General features: G+C 48.5%; 1 protein-coding gene across 1 annotated transcript in view; it reads right to left on the bottom strand.

The window, feature by feature from the left end:
• Positions 1-20,345, bottom strand: part of LOC144728062 (SH3 and multiple ankyrin repeat domains protein 2-like) — a 370,189-nt gene that overhangs the window by 175,357 nt on the left and 174,487 nt on the right. The window contains exons 11-13 of the mRNA XM_078607344.1: positions 19,567-19,778; positions 6,819-6,974; positions 4,207-4,681 (exon numbers count right to left, since the gene is read on the bottom strand). Of these exons, the coding sequence (XP_078463470.1) occupies positions 4,207-4,681; positions 6,819-6,974; positions 19,567-19,778 (843 nt within the window). The remainder of the gene's footprint in view (positions 1-4,206; positions 4,682-6,818; positions 6,975-19,566; positions 19,779-20,345) is intronic.

The raw sequence follows: 20,345 nt of genomic DNA, 5'->3' as shown, positions 1-20,345 counted from the left end.
CAACTTTAAACTCTCTGGCTGATGACGAATATGCAATCAAACATGCGTTCTCTGGTCTGACGCTGGCGAGACTAGGCCCTAAAGAAGGCTCTCTCTGTCTCTGGTGTAGGTCAATTAGTTTCAAAGACAATGCATATATTATTTATCAGAGAATGTTTGTTTGCATGTTCGCCACAAGTATCGCGCGTGGTTAATTGCGAACTTGATTCCTTGAAAAAAGGTTTCCATTTGGTGTTTGAACAACTTAACGCCTCCTGTTTTATTATTGCCAGAAAATGGTCCAAGCCCGATTCTTATTTTTGATATCCAAACCAGTCTCCAATACCCTTCAACACGCATTCACCAGCTTGGCGAAGTACGGTCAAACAGCCCTCGTGATCGACACGGGGCATTCATCCAGCAGTGGATTGACAAAGGTCTGTAGAAATAAAACATTATTATCTACGTGGCTCGGGAAACAAGGGGTTAAAAATATAGGCGGCGCCAAATGTGTGGGTGAAAATTAGATACTTTTGAATTTGGTTTGAGCGGAGCAGATGGTCGGATGTCAAAAAATTTAATCAGTTTCAGACAAATAGAGCCGGGGATGGCAACTCAGGGGCGCCGTGGTAACAATTAAAGCAGACTGCGACGGAATCACCGATCTCGCTGATATTAGCCAATCACACGAAGGGGGGGGGGGGGGCGTGTTACATCACTACTCGATCCACGGATCGATTGGCAAATAACCCGCACATTACAATTAACCCAATGTTTTTTTTATGGATCGGCTCAGTGGAATCGATCCCAATTAATCCCAATTAGCGATCCACAATGCCCAATATATTGGAAAGCTACGCCCACTTTATTACATATACGGGCAAATCTCTGATGGGTGATTTTGTCGCCATGGCGGTGAGATGTTAACTACCTTGCCTGGTATACAAGAGGTTGTGGGTTCGATCCCGACCCTGACGCCTGTTGTTAATTTGGAGCTTGCGTGTTTTCACCCATGGTAGCATGGAATTTTCTCCCGGGTTCTCCGGGTTTTTTCCTCCACATTTAGAATCATGCATTGAGAGTATTTGGCTGATATAAATTTCCACGCGATAAGCCACTTCGTTGAGCAATCGTTTGTGGCCAAGTCGCTCCTGAAACAGACCTATATAGCTCAGTGGGCCTTACCTGGTTAAATAACAGTTAATCGTATGTGAGAGTCGGACTCCATCAGCTGTTGGGCTACAAAGGAAGAGCAGTAAACCCAATGCTTCAACTGCCCTGTGGTGAATTACATTTACTGCTAGATGCAGCACAAACGTGTGCGCACGCTGGACCCCTACTAGGTGTGCGAAACACAACGCTTGTAGAGTCTGCTAGGTTTTTCACGTTGTCCTTGTCTGGCATCCACGAGGCTTGCCACAACAAGGTCAGCCTCCTGACCAGGGCCGGATTAAGGCACGGGGGGCTTTAGGGGCTGCAGCCCAGGGGCCTCCGTCAGCTGGAGGGGCCTCCAGAAATGAAGTGAAAAGTTATTTCATTTGTGAATGCTGAATTCTATTTGTTGTTAGCATTGTAAAAATATAATGTATTTTTTCTTTAACTTTGTTTTCTAATATTACCGGGGGCCTCATAGTACCTGTAGCCCAGGTGCCTACAACATCTTAATCCGGCCTTGATCCTGACCTGTAAAGCCCTGCACGAGGAGGGACCCAGCAACCTCGAAGATATCCGCTCTCCTTTCCGCTGCTGCCGACCGCTTGGATCGGTCGACGAGGGATCGCTCAACATCCCCAGGGTGCGACTTACAAACTTCTGGGGGCCCGTTCCTGAGCTTACACACAGGGGCCGGATCAAGGATATGAAGGGGGCCTAAGGATAATAGGAGAGAATGGCCTAAATATGGATTACATATTGCAACAACTCTAAATGAAGTCGTCAAACATTTCTTTACCTATGTTAAAAGCAACACGTTCGACTCAAGGTAAATTGATCAAACATAAATTGACCCACTTACACACTTGTCTTCGAACAAGCGCAATTTTCCACCACCCCCCTACCTTCAGCTGCGACAAAAGTCACGCATGATGATCATCGTAAATCAAAGACAAATTTGATTCCAATGGCCCACGGCTACCGTCGCTCGGCTGTTACGTTGACATCAGGGCCCTTTTTAGCCTCGGGGTTAGCCTGGGGCCCTGCTTACACGGCTCCCACGATGTGCAATTCCATTCCTCGTCAGACGAGGGACTTTATGCATGTCCTGAAAAGGTATGGTTGCAGACTAAACCATGTTAATTCTAGATTTGAAGCTTTCGTGACTGCAAGGATTCATATTCTTAGGTTTTTTCGGTAAAGTCACGTAGGTAATTTTTTTTTTAATTAATAAAAAAAAACTAAGAATATAAACCATGCTACTCTTTTAATTGCATGGTTTTAAAGTTTTAATGGAGGATAATTGTTTATGCACAGGTGCCTCGCTTTTAAGAAGGGCACCTTGAAAGAAATAACGTGTGATTGATGGACATGGTAATGCTGAGTTGTGTCGTACAATATAAGATTCGCGGTAATTGTATCATCCGTTCTGCAAAATACCATCGTATCGTGATTATTGGTGCTTATTTTAACACTTTACAAAATGTTATTTTCTGTTGAAATATTTCTGAAATGACGGAAGGAAAATCATTAAAGTTGGAAAGAAATATATATTATCTGTCCAATTAGTGCCCTTGCAAAATGTTTTTTTTGGAGTAATTGGCGGCATAGTGGTTATACGACCTTCATTTTACTGGGTTGTTTAATTGTTTGATTGTTGATGGTGTGACTGACAGCATCGAGATGTCCATTAGGAGCAGTATAGCTTGTAAAGTTGCAATGATTAACATACTGATGGCAGGATTATGTTGCAGAGTGAACTGTTGATGAAGAACATTCATCTCTTTTCATTCCGAAGTACTACGCAGCACAAACACAATCCCACAGAGTTGGTAAATACAATTGTAAAATCACACGAGGCTAATATTCGCGACAATTGTCGACTTGAGAAATGTTATGTTACATCGTGAAAAATAGATGTCGCACAACCCTTGCATTCATATTTTTCTGTCTCTCTAAATCACCCTGGCTATGAACCGGTCAAAGAGTTTTCGTCAGTCCGTGTAGATTTGAAACTCTAGTCAGGAACGCTATGGCACGCACGCACGGACGCACGCACGCACGCATTTTCTTTGTTATTGTGTCTACATATTAAGGACAAGGGGGGACCTGGGAGTCGAGACACTTTCACAGCAGTCGTCTCTCTTCAACGACCCTAGAGATGGGAGCTTTTTCACCAGAAAAGAATCGTGTCACCCACCAGCATAGGAATCTACAGCAGCCCCCCCCCCCCACCCACCTCCCCAGTCGGCCCTACTGCCTTGACTTTTCTTCTCATGCCTCGTGCCTGGGTGCCGCTTATCACACGCCGCACAATCGACCGATCTGTAACTCGGTGTGGACCAGCGCGCGAGCTCAGAAAAAGGCTTAACACCCCCAACCGCGCACCTCCGTGCAGGCAGATTAAAGGTGAGCGCCAGCCACATCGCCCCGCCAGGGGTTTCTGTATTTTAGCCAGATTTGGCAGATTGCCGATACCGGCATTCCGCGTTCACATTTCGTCCGGGGACCCCGGTGAGTCGATAAGACATGTTGGCAATCCGAACACAACACCGTTTACAAAAAAAAAAATACACATTTATTTTCTGCGCTCCCGTTTTTTTTTCTTCTTCTGGTTGTCGCGCGTGGACAGAGGCGGTAAAAGGTTGCCCCCGTGCGTCAAGGTCTTTCGATGCGACTCTTCAACGCATTTTTAATGACAGCACGCGCCGAGATTAACACAACGGAAACCCCATCAATGGCCCTGCACCGTATCTGCCCAGCGCCCCGCGCGTTTCCTCGCCTCTCTCACCGAAACGCGCTCTTCCATCGCGCACGTCAACTTTTTCCATTTCTGCATCCCTCCCCTTATCATTTGCCACGGCTTCCATTCCAGTCTGTTTGCCTCCCTATCAGAAAAAACCAAGTCTCTGCCACCTAACCACGCACCAGTTCCCTCATAGCCCGTCAACTCTCTCTCTCTTCCTTCCCGTCACTCCTGTCCTCACCCAAAACTCTTGTTTGTTCCCCAGCTATTTCCTCACCCTTTCCCATCACACTCACCCTCCTGACCGCCCGCCCATTTCAGCATCTCACCTGCGTTTGAATTTGCGATGTTGCCTCCGCAGGTCTCCCTCCATTTCGCCGCTGCCATCTCCAAACTGACCGCCCGCGCCTCCTCCGGCTCCCGCGCCCGCCAGCGAGCCGGAGCTGGCCCTCGTGCTCGCCCCGGAGCCCGTCACGAAGGCGGTGCGCGTGCCTCCCAACGTGGCCCCCACGCCGCCCGTAGAGCCCCGCGCGGTGTTGCCCGAGGCCGTCCCGGACCCCGCCATGATGGGCCCGCCGCCGCCGGACTTCCCCACGGGGCTGGAGCCGGAGGCCACGCCGCCGCCGCCGGCCACGGAGCCCGGGCCCGAGACGGTGCGGCCCACGGGGCTGGAGCCGCTGGGCGAGCGGGAGCCAGAAGCGCCGAGAGCGGTGGCGGAGCGCAGGCTGACGCCGCGCTGCAGCGTCGGGGAGCGGCCGCTGCTGCCACCGGTGCTGCCGGTCCCGCCCACCCCGGCGCCAGCTCCTGACGGGGTGGCAGGAGGGGGGCGAGGGGCGGGGAGAGAAGGGGTCCGGCGTAACCCTCGGTTCACGTCGTCTTATTTGAGCGGCGTTTCCGTCGCGTCTCCTCCGTCCGTGCGACGCGTTGGCGGGCGGGCGACGAGCGGCACAGGTGGCCCGGCTGTCTCCTCCTCCTCCTCCTCCGCTTGCTGCAGACGCAGCGTCGCTCAGGCGGCGCGTCAGGCCGAGGACAGCACCCGAGGGAGCTTCTCCCCACGCACGAGCAGCTGGCGGCGACGTCGGCTGCGTCGGAGGCTGAAATAGCGCCACGATTGCACGCGACCGCAGTGCAATGCGCTGGCCGCAATTCACACCCTCGGCCACGAAATGACATTTTTTATTCCAATTGCACCGGCAGCGGAAAGTTACAAAGTGGCGGGCCACTTTAATTTCTGCTCACGACAAGAGGCTGCTCCGCTTGTGTCCCTCAGGCCCTCTGCTAGGGTTGCCACCTGGCCTAGTTTCCCCAGGTTCGTCCTTGCTCACGCAGCGAAAGGTGACCCAGCCAACGGAGTGCCGACGAGTTTTAGAAATGTATTCACTCCTTCACACTTATGGCCATTCGCCGGCGAAATAAATGAATACTAAGCGTGTGGCGCAGTGGATATGAAACAAAGTGAGGTCACTGGGTGTACCTTGCATGGCACATTAATGCCAGGAATTTTTTAAAAATGTATTTACCGCGTCAGGTAATGTACCTCTTGAGCTTCTAAATTGAAACCAACGATGAGTCACGAATGGCTGGTTGAGTGTTGCAAAAGGGCCAGACCCTGACAGAAGATTGTAGGCCAGATCTAGAGGCTACACTAATGTAGGTGTCTTTATATATATAAAAAGAATAACTCCAGTTATGGGTCCAAGAGGCTGAGATAACCAAGCACAGCCAAGGCTTAGACCTCGCTGGACAGAGGGCACAGTTTAGGATAATGGAGGTCGCATTCCCCCGGAGCCCTGGCTATGAAGGGCCACAGGACCTGGGTCATACAAAGAGGATTGCGCGTGCAGAGGAGGACATTTGTGCGCTGAATTGCAAGAGGTGAAGAAGCAAAGCGGCAGAGGACATTGCAAGCAAGGAGCGTGCTCAATCGATCCAGCCGGTCCGGGCGAGACCCAAGTACAGTGGACGTGTGCACGCGTGCTGGCGGGGAGAACCGGCGGCACATCGACTTTCAAGGCCACAAGCAGCGGACGGAGCTGCTGGTGGTGTTGTGGTGTGTGGTTGCGGTGTAGGGGAGCGGTGGCGCAGCGATTGTGGCGTTGCGCTACGGACGACCAGGAGTTCGATTGCCGTTCATGGCCAACACCCAGTGACGATTATCTGTACTGGTCCTCAAATGAGTACCTGGTGCGGTGTGTAAACATCGCCACTGGGGAAACAAAGGCGGTCGGATGTGGTGCTGCCCCCCCTACCCCCCCTTCAAAGGTACTCGCTAACAGAAATTGCCCCAACAGTCTATTAAGGCTACACGGGGGATCTATGTCTTTGGTTGTGCCTTCTCGGATCTGCCAATAGCCAGAGACAAGCACAAGGCCGGCCTCCCCGTGGCACAGTGGGACAGGGTGGTGTGGTGAGCTGCTATAATGGGGCTCAGCACCAAAACTACCGCGGTGGCAATTTGAGTTGCCCGACCTGAGACGAGCGATTTGGCAGTCGATATTAAGTCGCGCGGGCAGAGTGGGGTGGGGTGAGGTTATTTTGTGGGGCACCACGGTGGCGAGGAGATGTTAACTCCCTCGCCTGGTATGCAGGAGGTAGTGGGTTCGATCCTGAGCCTGACACCTGTATATTTGGATATTCTTAGTTATTTCGGTGAAGTAAAAAAAAAGGTGCCAACCCTACCAAAGGATCCCCGTACCTCAAAATAGGTGCCAACTCTACCAAAGGATCCCCATACCCCATAAAATGTGGCAAGCCTACCAAAGGCCCCAGTTGCAAAAAAAAAAAAAATGGCAACCCAACCAAAGCCGCCCCCCGCCCACCTCCCCCTTTACCTCCCCCCCCCCCCCCCCCCCACCGCCGCTCACACAGGATCTGCTTGCGCTCACGCTGTTGGACAAGGGGCGCACAAGGGTTCTCGCGGGGGCGACGCGGTTCCCCCCACCTGAGGTGGACGTTTCGCGCGGGCGGTGCGACGAGGGCGAGCGGCTGCGCGAGCCGCACGAGCTGCTGGTGCTCCTCAGCGTGCCGTCGCCCGCGCACGGCCCCGGCGGTGCACTGTGCATGTGCGCCAGGTAGTGAGGCTGCAGGCCGCAGCCGCCTGCGGGGCGAGCGAACCCCGGCGAGCGGGCGAGCGGGGCAGAGGCGGCGGCGAGAGAAAGAGCGAGCGGGCGGGCGGGATAAGAAGAGACATGAAAGTCAATTTTTTTTCAGACGTAAATTCCATAAAATGAACTTCAAACTACGTATTTTTTAAATCCTTTATATTAAGTTCGCTTGCTTGCTTGCGTGCTTGCTTGCTTGCTTACGACCGTGCAAATCTTTCGGTCGTTTTTTAACCCACTTCCCGTGATCCAATCGAGCTGACATTTTCCACACAGACTCGTTGTGCGAGACAATTAATGTTCGTGAAAAAAAAATTCCCAAAATTTTACACTGTTTAGGGAAAACAAATTAAATATTTAATTACCAATTGCTTAATATTGGCAGACAATCATCTGACCCATAGGTGGCAGCCATCTCAAGCCAGAGAACGAGAAGACTCTAGCCGCCACGCATATAAAGGATTTATAGTGCAAAATTTTTTTTTTACGGGTTTACTTGTTTTACTTGACCAGGTAAGGCTCCACTGAGCTCTATAGCTCTTTTCAGGAGCGACCTGGCTATCACGAACGAAGGCTCGACGAAGTGGCTTAACATCGTCGCGTGGAAATGTATCGCAGCCAAATACTCCAAACGCGTGACGTTGATTCTAAACGTGGAGGAAAAAACCGGAGGACCCGGAGAAAAATCCACGTGACCACGGGGAGAGAGACATGTAAACTCCAAATATACATTTTGACTTAAAACTTTCGTGACTGTAGGAATTCATATTATTGGTTTTTTCGGTAAAGTCACGTAGTTAAAAAAAATATGAAAAATAAAAGTAAATCAAATAAAAAAATAATATTTTTTATTTGATTAACTTTATTTTATCTACGTGACTTTACCGAAAGAACCAAGAATATAAAAATATACAGGTTTCAGGCTCAGGATCGAATCCACGACCTCCTGCATACCAGGCGAGGGAGTTAACATCTCCTAGCCACTGTGGTGCCCCACAAAATAACCTCACCCCACCCCACCCTGCCCGCGCAACTTAATATCGACTATCAAATCGCTCGTCAGATTGTGCAAGCTAAGGACGGCCGAGCCCGGTTTGGGAGATGGCCAGGGGCTTGCCTGGGTCTTTTCGGTATCGGGCACAGGGTTGCCACCTGTCTGGGTTTTTATTCAGCCAGAATTTCCCCGCTTTTTGAGGTAGCTGCTGTTTTGAGAAATCTCTCTTCCTGGGGCATTAAAAGTTAAGTTTTTTTTGTCAGTTGTGTCACAGACTAGAAGACAATGTATTTCTATGTCATTCTCCCCTCTTTGTGGTATCGTCCGATATTCGTCTTCCCGTGATATTTCCCGGTTTTGTGTCCCTCGTTGACGTGTAAACTGTGAAGCGGCTTTGTGGTTTAGTCAGGAGACATCTGTGCCGAGCGTTACCCCCCCCCCCCCCCCCCGAGTGTGTGCTGGATTTACGGGGCACTCCGTTCTTGTCCCAAGTGCCTAACACTTTGGTATTGGGTCATCATCATCATTATCATCATTATCATCACGACCCATGGGCAGATAGCCCCGTAGGTGTCCACTGTACACTTCGTCCACTTGGCACTATCTTGTGCCAATATGCTCAAGTAGTGCAACATCTTTGTGGCATACTCTTTGGTTCTTTCGGTAAAGTCACGAAGGTAGAAAAAATAATAGATCACGACGTTTCGATCGCAGCAACAACAAGCAATCGTCATCAGGTGGGACAACCACAGCAAGAAAAGAACTGCTCAAGTAGGCCAAACAACTGCTGAAGTAGACTTCGCCGAAAGAACCAAAGAGTATGGATTCCTGCAGTCACGAAAGCTTCAAATCTTTGTGGCACCGATCTCTTGTGATGTCATCGTCCTCTCTTTCTGGTTCCTTCCATTTTTCCGAACAGCACACTTTTACTCTTCCTGTTATAGTACATCCTACACTTGTGTCAGTTTCCTTCTCATCACTGCCTGCATCACCAGGTCGTCGTCTTCTTCTACGTGCAACGTTTCTCTTACTCCCACGTTCGTCACTCTTTGGGTGCAGCTTAGATGCAGTATCCTTCTGGTATTGGGTTAACACGGCCAATATCCTACCGGCAGAGAGTTTGGAGACGCCGTGAGGCTTTCCTCGGTAAATAATTATAACATTGGTCATCACATCTCATTTTTATGCTATCGGCATACAACATTTTCAATGATATTATCCGAAATTAACTCTGTCACTTATGATTGCAAGTTGTTGCGAGTCAGTGACTGCTTTAGTGTTAAAATATGGTGCTGTATTTTTAGCATAGTGTATTTATAATATCATTTTATGTAGATATCCACATTTATTTAATATTTTTCTTCTGCAGTTTTTATTGAAAATGCAATATTTGATATCTCAAAAACCTGATGTGATAGACAAAAACTGATGCCAGATTTGGAATCAGCACCCCAAAATTACCTTAAAACCGTTGGAATACCATATGCCAGAAAAAGTCTGTTGACCAGTGTAATTGGCATGAGTATCATTATTATTACTAGTGAATGCCAGCGCTGTCAGAATCAGACTCTTTATTTATACCGGAGGAGGAATCCGATGAGCTTTGAAGCTCTTTCTCACAGATGTCCAGTAAGGGGGGGGCGGGGCTCAGGACGTTATAACAACAAACAATAACGACCATCCGATAGGAGTGCAAAGCAACGGAAATGTAAGCAAGTCACAAAAAAATTAACAAATATAAATAAAGTATAAAAGTGTAAAGGTATATAAACTACCACCGCTTTTTCAACAACGTGTAGCTTGCACAAGGCGAGACAATTGTCAGTGTCCATTATTATCAGCGAGTATAATGTCCTCCTGTTTTCACATTTTAACAGAATTGATTTTAAAGTGACAAGATGCTCGGCATTGCCTAGAGTTTGGCCTGAAGGGTGTTTTTTGTTGCGACGTTTTGAGATATTCACAATTAGAAAAAAATTAACCCGCAAAAACAAAGTTTTTCACTATAAATCCTTTATATGTAAGATCACCTCTTGACATGCCCCGTATATTCCCGAGGGCACTAGCGTTGACCCGTTTTACCACTTTCAAGAACCTGGCGGCTTCAATTTAACTGCTCTATAAATAGTCTCCATTGTACAGCGTGGTGGCAGGGATTTCATGCCATGTGGTTAGTCAACATTTGCGTCATCATGAAACGGGCGGCTAGAGTCCTCTCGTCCTCTGGCTTGAGATGGCTGCCACCTATGGGTCAGATGATTGCCTGCCACCATTAAGCAATTGGTAATTAAATATAAATTTTTTACCTAAAAAGTGTAAAATTTGGGAAAAAAAATTTCACGACGAGAAATTGTCACGCACAACGAGTCTGTGTGCAAAATGTCAGCTCGATTGGATCACGGGAAGTGGGTTAAAAAACGACCGAAATATTTGCATGGTCGTAAGCACGCAAGCAAGCAAGCAAGTGAACTTAATATAAAGGATTTTAAAAAAGAATCACTGCACTGATGTCGAACTATTTCTCAGAATGTTTCCTGATTTTAATCACGAGGGCACCAATTATTGCCGCGACACGTGGTGCATTGTGTTACAACAAGGATGCTCTTTCATCATCAGTGGCATTCAAATCTGTGCCATGACAACTAATTTTATCTAATTATGTGATTTAAAATAGATGTAGCGAATTCATGCTTCGCCAATGATACAGCTGAGAAACCATTCGAGTTTTGCATTGAGCCGCTGCTCCTCCGGATCGAGAGGAGCCAGTTGATTTGGTTTGGGCACCCGGTGAGGATGCCCCCCCCCCCCCCGGGCAGACTGCCCACCTGGAACTCTACCGGGCAGCATGTCCCACTGGGCAAAGACCCCGGGGCCGGCCCAGGACATGCTGGGGGGATGACGTCACTCAGCTGGCCTGGGAACGCCTGGGAATTCCCCATGAAAAGCTAGAGTCTGTGTATAGTAGTGTAATGTATAGTAGTGTAGTGTATAGTGTAGTAGTGTATAGTGTAGTATAATGTAGTAGTGTGTAGTGTAGAGTAATGTACAGTAGTGTATAGTAGTGTAGTGTATAGCAGTGTAGTGTATAGTAGTGTATAGCGTAGTGTATAGTAGTGTATAGTGTAGTAGTGCTGGAGTTTGTCGCCACGGTAAGGGAGGTGTGGACCGCCACTACTCAGCACGCTGCTGTCGCGACCCTTACCAGGACGAGCAGATTGTGAATGAACCAACGAACATACAACGTGCTATATTTGCCACGCTTCTTCAAATTCCTACATTTTTCCAGATCTTATTTTCACCCCAGGTAATGCTGAAACGAATACTTATTTTTCCATGGGTTCTAACCTCACCTTTGTCCTGCAGCCTGTTCTCGTTAAACAGTCGGCAACAGAGCAAGCAGCTCTGTGATTTTGAGTATAAAAAAGCTCCCGACGGGAAGTCGTGAATAACGCCACGTGTGTGGTCTTTAAAATGGAAGCAATTCATAAACAGGCGACGTTGTCAGGCAATGAATGGTCCTCTCTTTGGCGTCACGTCAAAAATGACAATCGCGACTGAGTTCCAGGGAAGTGGTGAGAGCGGAGCAAACCCTGTTGGGAACGCTGGAGGACCTACTCCTCCTCCAGTCACGAATAGTTGCGACTGGAGAAGGATTACTCAAGGACTGGAGGATTTACTCCCCCAGTCACGACGACCTCGAGCTCTTCTTCCCAAAGCAGAAGTGAAATGCAAGTTGGGTGTCCCATCTCAGCAAGGTGCAACGCCACCTCTATCCCACGGATACGAAATTGAGTGCAGAACTGCCGTATAACTCAATGTCGACGTTGGATAATGGCTTCGTTAAAAAAAACCTCAGGTCGCTCCTCCTTTAAAAAAGAGAGGAAATGTCTTTCGCATCACAACTGGTTCATTTTCATCTCTCGGCTGCATAAACAAGGCAGAGCGACTCTCGATCTGAAGTTTTCGTGACTGCAATGCTCCATACTCTTTGGTTCTTTCGGGAAAGTCACGTAGGTATAAAATAAAATAAAAAAATAGAATAAATTAAATCACGACGTTTCGGAAGCAACACAAGCGTCCGTCATCAGGTTGAAACGCCACAGCAAGAAACACATTTGCTTATACCTACGTGACTTTACCGAAAGGCACGTAGGTAAAAAAGAAAATAAATATAAATTAAATCACGACGTTTTGGAGGCAACACAAGCTGCCGTCTTCAGGTTGCACCGTCACAGCAAAATTACTGTATCAAGTGACTTTACCGAAAAAAACAAAGAGTATGGACCCTTGCAGTCACGAAAACTTCAAATCTAGAATTTACCGAAAGAACCAAAGAGTAAGGCAGAGCGACTCTAAGGTGAACAATTTACTTGGCTGCAGAGATGCAACGATGTGGACCGATGCAGAGTTAAACATGTACTACCCGGCTGCAAGGTGACCACTGATGCGTCGAAGGATTTTGCCATGGTTTTAAAATACAATCGCCTCCAAAATGCTAAACAAAATAGCAACATATTTTGTATTCAAACATTCTGTGGCCCAAAGCGCCGCTATGGGGAAATGCCAAAACTCCACCTCTAAATATCATATTGTAGGTGACAGGAACAGATGTTTAAGAGACTAATTGGCGTGCAGAGGAAGTGTAGAGTGCGTCAGTGGCTGGGTCTGTCACCAGACCGGATCTCACGGGAAGCTGCGTGAACTGGCAAGGCCCACGGCCAAGAAATTTGCTGCAAAAGCTAACGGCGTCCAATAACGAAGAGCATTATTACATCATTACCTTTATAATCTTGACTTAAAGCTTTCGTGACTGCAGGAATTCGTATTCTTTGGGTCTTTCGGTGAAGTCACGTAGATAGAAAAAATAATAACAATAAAATGATTAAAATAAAAAAATAAAGTGAATAAAAAATAAAAATATCACGACGTTTCGATCGCAACACAAGCGTGTGTTGCGATATCTTTTTTTTATTCACTTTATTTTCATTTATTATTTGTATTCTTTTATTGTTATTATTTTTTTTTTATATCTACGTGACTTTATCGAAAGACCCAAAGAATACCTTCATAATGTTCAGCCTTATTACCAGGTTCATGAAAATTCCAATTCAGAGAAGCATTTGTTTTTAGGAATTAAGCCAAATGCAGCTGTCAAAACGCTGCCGTGGAATCATATCAACACCCCCGCTGTACAATGATGTGTGCAACACTCATCCCTGATGGGGATTTCCCCGTGTAGTCAAGCACGTGGTTTGCACGCACAGTTGCCAAAATGAGTCAATCGCAGCGCAGGGATTTCGCACACTTTTTCGGTTGCCTCCACAGATGCAAGAGTTCGCAACGCAAGAACCTGGGGCCTTGTCTTGCAATGTCACGGCACAGAAACAGCATTGGTTCGGCGCATCTCAACAGGTCGCGGGATGTCTTTTATGCCCTCTTTGCAACATCTCCCACGTATGACACGCAGCTCGGTCCTCGTCCAAATCCTCGCTGCTAATATCATCGGATGTTTCGGAATCAGACGAGCCAGACTTCTCAATTGCAATGTTCCCCTCCCCCCCGAATGATTACGAAATCGCTCCGACCCTAAAATCCCAACTCTGGCTCCACTTACAATCAGGAATGGATAATAAAAAAAACACTCATTAAAAAAAATATTTCACGGACTTGCCCCATCCCTCTCTCAGTTTGATTTGCTTTCGTCAACTCGGTGACCCGAGTCACAACTTCGAACGGAGACTCTATCCTGTGCCCCCCCAAGTGCTCACCTGGTCAACCAAACTGAACCCAAACTCGGACCTCTCGTCTCCCTCGTGTTTGCTCGACGATGCCCTCCGTTTCCTATCCACCGTGGCCACCAGACGACGCCGCTGGTGAAACCAGGCACAATAAGGGAGGGCAATCCTCCTCCTCCTCTGCTGCTGCTGCTGCCGCCTTTCCCACGTGGAATCACCTCCCTCGCTGTGTTCACACCGCTGTCTGCCCTGCCTTGCTCAGGAAGTGACTCAGGACCGAGCCCTGTGCACCTCGGGCTCGTGATTAACGGGCCTGCCATGACGATCGTCCTCTGTGTCACTCAGTGGCGGCTCCTCCTCTTTGTCTCAACTAAACACATTCCTGCGGAGGGAGCTGGTAGGAACGTTGAGTTGCTCGGTCAATGGCCAGGGTCAACGGCGGCGTGGTGTATTCCGCAAATATGGCCGACTGTGAGGGCGGGCACAAGCCGGCGTGAGTAGGTTAAACGTTGAGTTTTATAAGGGCACCACGGGGTGACCAGCCCCTCCCCCCCAGCCCCACCCCTCCCACCCCAACCCAGCCCCACCCTCCCCACCCAGCCCCATCCCACCCTCCCCTCCCAGCCCCTCCCCACCCTCCCCTCTCCACCCAGCAACACCCCTGCCGTTTTTGGATGCACGACGGACGGACGGACACAATAATTCCCTGTGGGCATGCTGTAACCAGGAGGTTCCTACCAGTATAATAAAATTTTCATTTCATAGAGGATCATCCATGCCAACAGCATCACACAACGCCGCACGTTAATTACGCATGAGGACCCGTTCGTTATAATTGTTCCAGCTTTTTTACGAAGAGAAAAAACGACAACTGCCCATGCATAGTTCCTTCTCACCATTTCCCGCAGTCGTGTCCTGCTGCTAAATGATGCTTGTACTGTGAGTGTATATTGTGCAATTAAATATCTATTAGTGCCATGAGCAGCCCCGCTTTTGGTTTAATACGTGTGTAAAATGTTGGGCAGGAGCTACCGGATTCCGGAGCATGCTGGGCGACAGCCGATGGTCGACGTTTGTGAGTGAACTTTAAACGAGTTAAAAAATTTACCCGTAAAAACTAAGTTTTTCACTATAAATCCTTTATATGCGTGGCGGCTAGAGTCCTCTCGTCCTCTGGCTTGAGATGGCTGCCACCTATGGGTCAGATGATTGCCTGCCACCATTAAGCAATTGGTAATTAAATATAATTTATTTTGTCCTAAAAAGTGTAAAATTTTGGAAAAATGTTTTCACGACAAAAAAATTGTCAGGCACAACGAGTCTGTGTGCAAAATGTCAGCTCGATTGGATCACGGGAAGTGGGTTAAAAAACGACTGAAAGATTTGCACGGTCGTAAGCGCGCAAGCAAGCAAGCAAGTGAACTTAATATAAAGGATTTAAAAAGACAGCGCTCTCAGCGAGGAGGGGCCGTACCCGATGGTATTGGAGACCAACGCAAGCTTCTCTTTACACACACACACCACGTAGGTTTGATCCGTCGGCTCGCGAAGCGATGTGCCCTGGTAGCAACTAAAAATAAACATTTCATTTGCAAGAATTGCCTGATGATGCTGGATGCAATTACCAGCGAAACGTCTTACTCAAATATTGTAAATGTTGTGGTTTCACTCTTCAACACACCGGTGGGCTAAAGCAGTGAACTATTTGTCTTTTGTCAACGTGACACTTTTTTTGCTGATTGGCCGTGTCGGGTGGTGGAGGGTTACGACACATTTATAAATAACGCGATCTAACCCAAAGACGTTTATTATGAAGAAATAACTCGCATGTAATTAATCCGTAATGAGAATGTTTTGCAGGGCGAGTTTGCGTTGCACACTAAATTATGAAAACTGTTCTCGTGACAAGGTTTGGAACTATTTTCCTTTTCATGTAAAGCAAGGCAAGCCACCCCCTCTGCCCCGCCCACCTCTTAGTCCAGAATCACAATATGTATTTACACTGGAGGAATCCGATGAGCTATAAAGCTCTTTAGTTACATGTCCAGTAGAGGTAGGTCAGAACATAAAAAAACAATGCAAAAACACGATAGGAGTGCAAAGTATAGGAAAGGTAAGAAAATCACAAAAAAATATATAAACTAAAAATCAAACTCTTTGGTTTTTTCGGTAAAGTCACGTAGGTAAAAAATTCTAATAAGTTAAATCACGACGTTTTGGGCGCGACACAAGCATCCTTCTTCAGGTGGGGACAACGTAGCGAAAGCACAACCGCTTAAGTGTGTCTCACACCTGAAGAAGGACGCTTGTGTTGTGCCCGAAACGTCGTGATTTAATTTATTTAAATTTTTTACCTACGTGACTTTACCGAAAAAAGCAAAGAGTTTGATTAGTAGGAATCCGTGCAGTCACGAAAACTTCAAATCTAGAACAAAAAATAAACTTTCTATCTTACCAGCTAAGGATCACTGAGCTATTCGTTTCTTTTTCAGAAGCGACCTGGCCACAAATGATAGCTCAACGAAGTGGCTTATCACGTGGAAATGTATAGAGCACACAGTCCAGTGGCCTCCACCCACCCTAAGTCACACGGTTTCTCATACCGACAACACTGGCTTGCGCACATTTCATCTGCACTTTATGAACGCACGATGCATCGTTCTGCTGCCGGTAAAATGTTTACATGACCTGAACAATTTTTGCGGCCGAAAATTAAGTCAATTTAGCCGCTTCACCACGTCCACGCAGAGTGGCTGTTTTTATTTTTTGTACTCAACGCTTTGCTCGTGAAGAAAAGCCTCACCCCGAGTCTTGACGACTCAATTTTGCAGGAGGGTCCTGCAAAATGTTTTTTTTTCGAAATATGGGGGAGGTGGTGGAGGGGGCAGCGACGATTTTCTGCGGCTGATTCAAATCGAGTCGTTTGCGGGTCAAAAGGTTCAAAAAGTCTCCACCAGTTCAGGGAACCAGCAGCAGCGGCACCATGACGGGGAGGCGGGCGGGGGGATCTTTAACGTCCACCGTTAAACTACGGACCACGCGTGTTCCTCTTCCTCTGGGTTTGAATACACATGCAACGTGTGTGTATGTACAGTTTAGCTTCTTTCGCGCCGTACATAGCCACCCGTGCTAAATCGGAGGCGCGGCGGTGTGGGTGGGGGGGGGTTAAGGACAACACATCAGACGCAAAAAAGCAGTTCTAAAGGAGTGAGTTTTCAATCGACATTTGTCCCCTCGTGGTCTTTGCTGCTCCCCGCGTGCACCAATCGCGATGACGCAAGGTGCCAGGATGCGTGGCCACTCTCGTTCGAGATGCGCGGTCGCAATCGCGACACGCCGCGGTTTGCGTGGAGCTATCAGAGTAATTCTGCCACCGATGGCTCCGAACAGTGCCCCCCACCCCTACACCAGAGGTCGCAAACGGGTTTTGATTCCTTACCCGTACCTGTACCCGGCCGCACCAGGGTCGCAAACGGGTACCTGTACCCGGCCGTACCCGTACCCAGCTACCCGTACCCGGCCGGGTACGGATAGGGTACGGGTATCGGGTACCTGATTGCGACCTCTGGGATGAAGCCATGTTGCAGGCGCGGGTGGGTTGATTCTAGGAACTTGAATTGTGAGAAGAGACAAGACGTTGGGAAATGAGTGACAAACAGTTACTCACCAGTGACTCACGGTCTACCTGTAGCCGTAGCCGGCCGCACCAGGGTCGAAAACAGGTACCCGTACCCGGCCGGGTATCGGGTAGGGTACGGGTATCGGGTACCCGGTTGCGACCTCTGCCCTACACCACGAGACCATGAGCTATGCACACAGCTGGTGCGGCAGAGTCTGGAACTGGGATAAAATGGCTCGGTGGGGGAATCGATCCACAAGCGTTTGAAACTGTTCACTCCGATGCGTGCTCTAGGTTGTTTCAGGGAAGAAGAAAAAAAACGGTGGGGGACTTAATTACAATGTCTTGTTTACTTTGTTAATGGCCTGCGGAATGCTTTTTTTTTACGAGAAAGCATGGGGGGGGAGGGGGTGGGGGCCCTTGCGATCACTTGTCATCCGTCGTCTTTTCACGCTCGTTTTCATTTCTGCCCACGACCACGGTGTGTACAACTGCCGCACGTGAGGCCTGCATTGCACTGTGCACCGTCTGAGAATCAATGGAAACCAATCCATCAATCACAGCAGCTGCGTTCAGCGGGTTTAATCTCATTCTTTTTGGAGGCTTCTCCAGTGAGGGCTTTGATCAGATGTGCCGCTAAAATGGGGGATTATTTGGCGAAAGACCTGTGCTGAATCCATTTATGAATGTCAGAAGCAGGACCACAGCGGAGCAGCATTACGAGTGCATCATGTGTTAGCCGAGCCGAAATATAGGGATTTCAGAACGTCGTGAAATATACCTATTGATCTCGGCAATGCAAACTGTTGCACAACTCACGAAAGGAAACACTATATTTGGTTGATACTGTATTGGCAGTGGTGCATAAGCACAGATAATAAAAACTCAACAAATTCGCCAATAACAGTGTGACCTGAAAAGGGATTTTTTAAATATAATTAGGCGACGATTCGGTTTCTTCATAGCAAAGTAAATAGGTCAGAGAGTTAGATAATGCACTTTACACCATGGTGCCTGATGAACAGTTAAATTTGTATTAAAATTAAAGTACTAACGTATTGCCGGCACATTGCATGGGTAGACCTGCTGTACCGAGGTCAATGAAGCAAACATTAGCATAATCAACTTACTGATGCTTTCCTGGGCTCAATTTTTGTTTCGTGAGGATTAGGGAAGCTAATCACGACTGTTGTCGGGAAGACACAACAGACGCTGGACAATTTCTGCAAAAAGCGATAACTCGTAACCGAACAAACACAAATCGTGCCAGCGAGCCGGCCGTCGAACGCTGTTTGCCGCGACGCGTTCGCCAGAAAATCGCGTTTTGTCGCGGTCGTCGTCGTCGCTGACCGCCCATAAGATTCCACGATCCAATTAGCTTTCTCGCTTTCGGAGGCCGTGCGCTCCTGGAATCCCCCCCGAGCTTACTGATTCCTTCAAGGGGCTTGCTTTTTTTCAAAATGTATTCCCCATGAAATCTTGCCTGGTGTCCACGGGGCCCCATGTCCACCACCGCAAGGCATCTGAAGAGGAGCTGTGGCTGCGCTGCCCCGTTACTGGGGACCCTTTGCACTGGAGCTACGGCTACCGGACTACTAAAATAATCTTCGACACCACCGCCTTGGCTGGCAACTCAACGTGGCAGCTAGTGCAAGAAAAGATTTCCTGGTGGCGGCTCGTAGGGAAAGCTGTGCGCCGAGGGGCATGCACATGATGATGATGATCTATTAGTTTAAAACAAAATAGACGTGCAATTTACATATCATCCAAAATATACGTTTTTTGGGTTAGATCGCATAAATATAAATGTGTCGTTAAACCCGTCACCACCCGACACAGCCAATTAGTAAGGTTTGTCACGTACACAGAACATGCCAATTGGTAGCGAGTACAGCACACCGGTGTATTGGAGAGCAAAAAAACAGTATTTGTGGAATTGAGCAAATCCACAAATTGAGAAAATCCACAAATGTGTACTTTCTCTCCAACACACCGGTGTGCTGTACTAGTAACGAATTTGGATACGTTCTGTTTACGTGACAACCCTTACCAATTGGCTGTGTCGGGTGTTGGCGGGTTCAGCGACACATTTATATTTACGCGATCTGAACCAAAAAAAACCTATATTATGGATGATATTGTTCGCGAAATCCCTACCACGCGCTAAATTAACACATCATTTGCACACGTCGACTCGGAGGCGCTTAGACCCACGGTCGCAGTTTGCCGCCGCGACTCACTGGTGGAGAAGGTGACGTGCGGGTGGTGCGCCGGCAGGACGGTGCCTATGGTCGTCGGCTGGCAGGAGATGTGTACGGCCGGCTGCGACGACGGCACGCCCTGGCCAAAGTAGTGCTGGTGGCGCAGCAGCCAGTCCGGGGGCGAGCGCGCCGCCAGGTTGCACTCGCTCGTGGCGCGGCCGAGCGCCAGCTGCTGCTGCTGGTAACTCGGCCTGAGAGAGAGACGAGACGAGGGGAACATCCCCCCAAAAAGCGTTGCGGGAGGTGTCAGGCGTGATAACAGGGAAACGGTCGCACTGCTCCGTTCGGAGTCCGATCGATAGATTCTTCAGCTCGCGACGTGCACGCGGTGGGGGTGTGTGGGTTGCGTTGTCAGCAGAGGGCAGCAAAAAAAATACCCGTTGTTGTACTGTACCGTGCTCCAACATCTATGCTCCCCACCGTCATCAACCCGGATGGCGTAGAGTGGTAGAGCGGGCTCAAACAAACCCCCGAATTTGTTGATAAAATATAAAACTTGCACAAACCGAACTTCAAAAGGACATTCAGGGGCGTGGGTAGACTTTTTTTAAGTCTTCGGATTCTGACCAAACGGTGCGCGTGACCGAGCGAGTGAATTCCAGACGACCGCAGCTGCAACAGAGAAGCGACGTTGGGCGTCGTTGTCTGGGTCGACGAGGAGGAAACTCGAGGCAAGATCGGAGGTTGCGAGACGCAACTTACAATGAGAATGGTGTGTGGGCGGGGGGGGGGAGCGTGGCCCTCATCCAGCAGTGGAT

The sequence above is a fragment of the Lampetra planeri genome, chromosome 27, assembly GCF_965212315.1.
Source record: "Lampetra planeri chromosome 27, kcLamPlan1.2.h2, whole genome shotgun sequence".
NCBI classification, from domain to species: domain Eukaryota; kingdom Metazoa; phylum Chordata; class Hyperoartia; order Petromyzontiformes; family Petromyzontidae; genus Lampetra; species Lampetra planeri.
The sequence above is the reverse complement of the archived record's forward strand: the minus strand, read 5'-3'. Positions and strand labels throughout refer to the sequence as shown.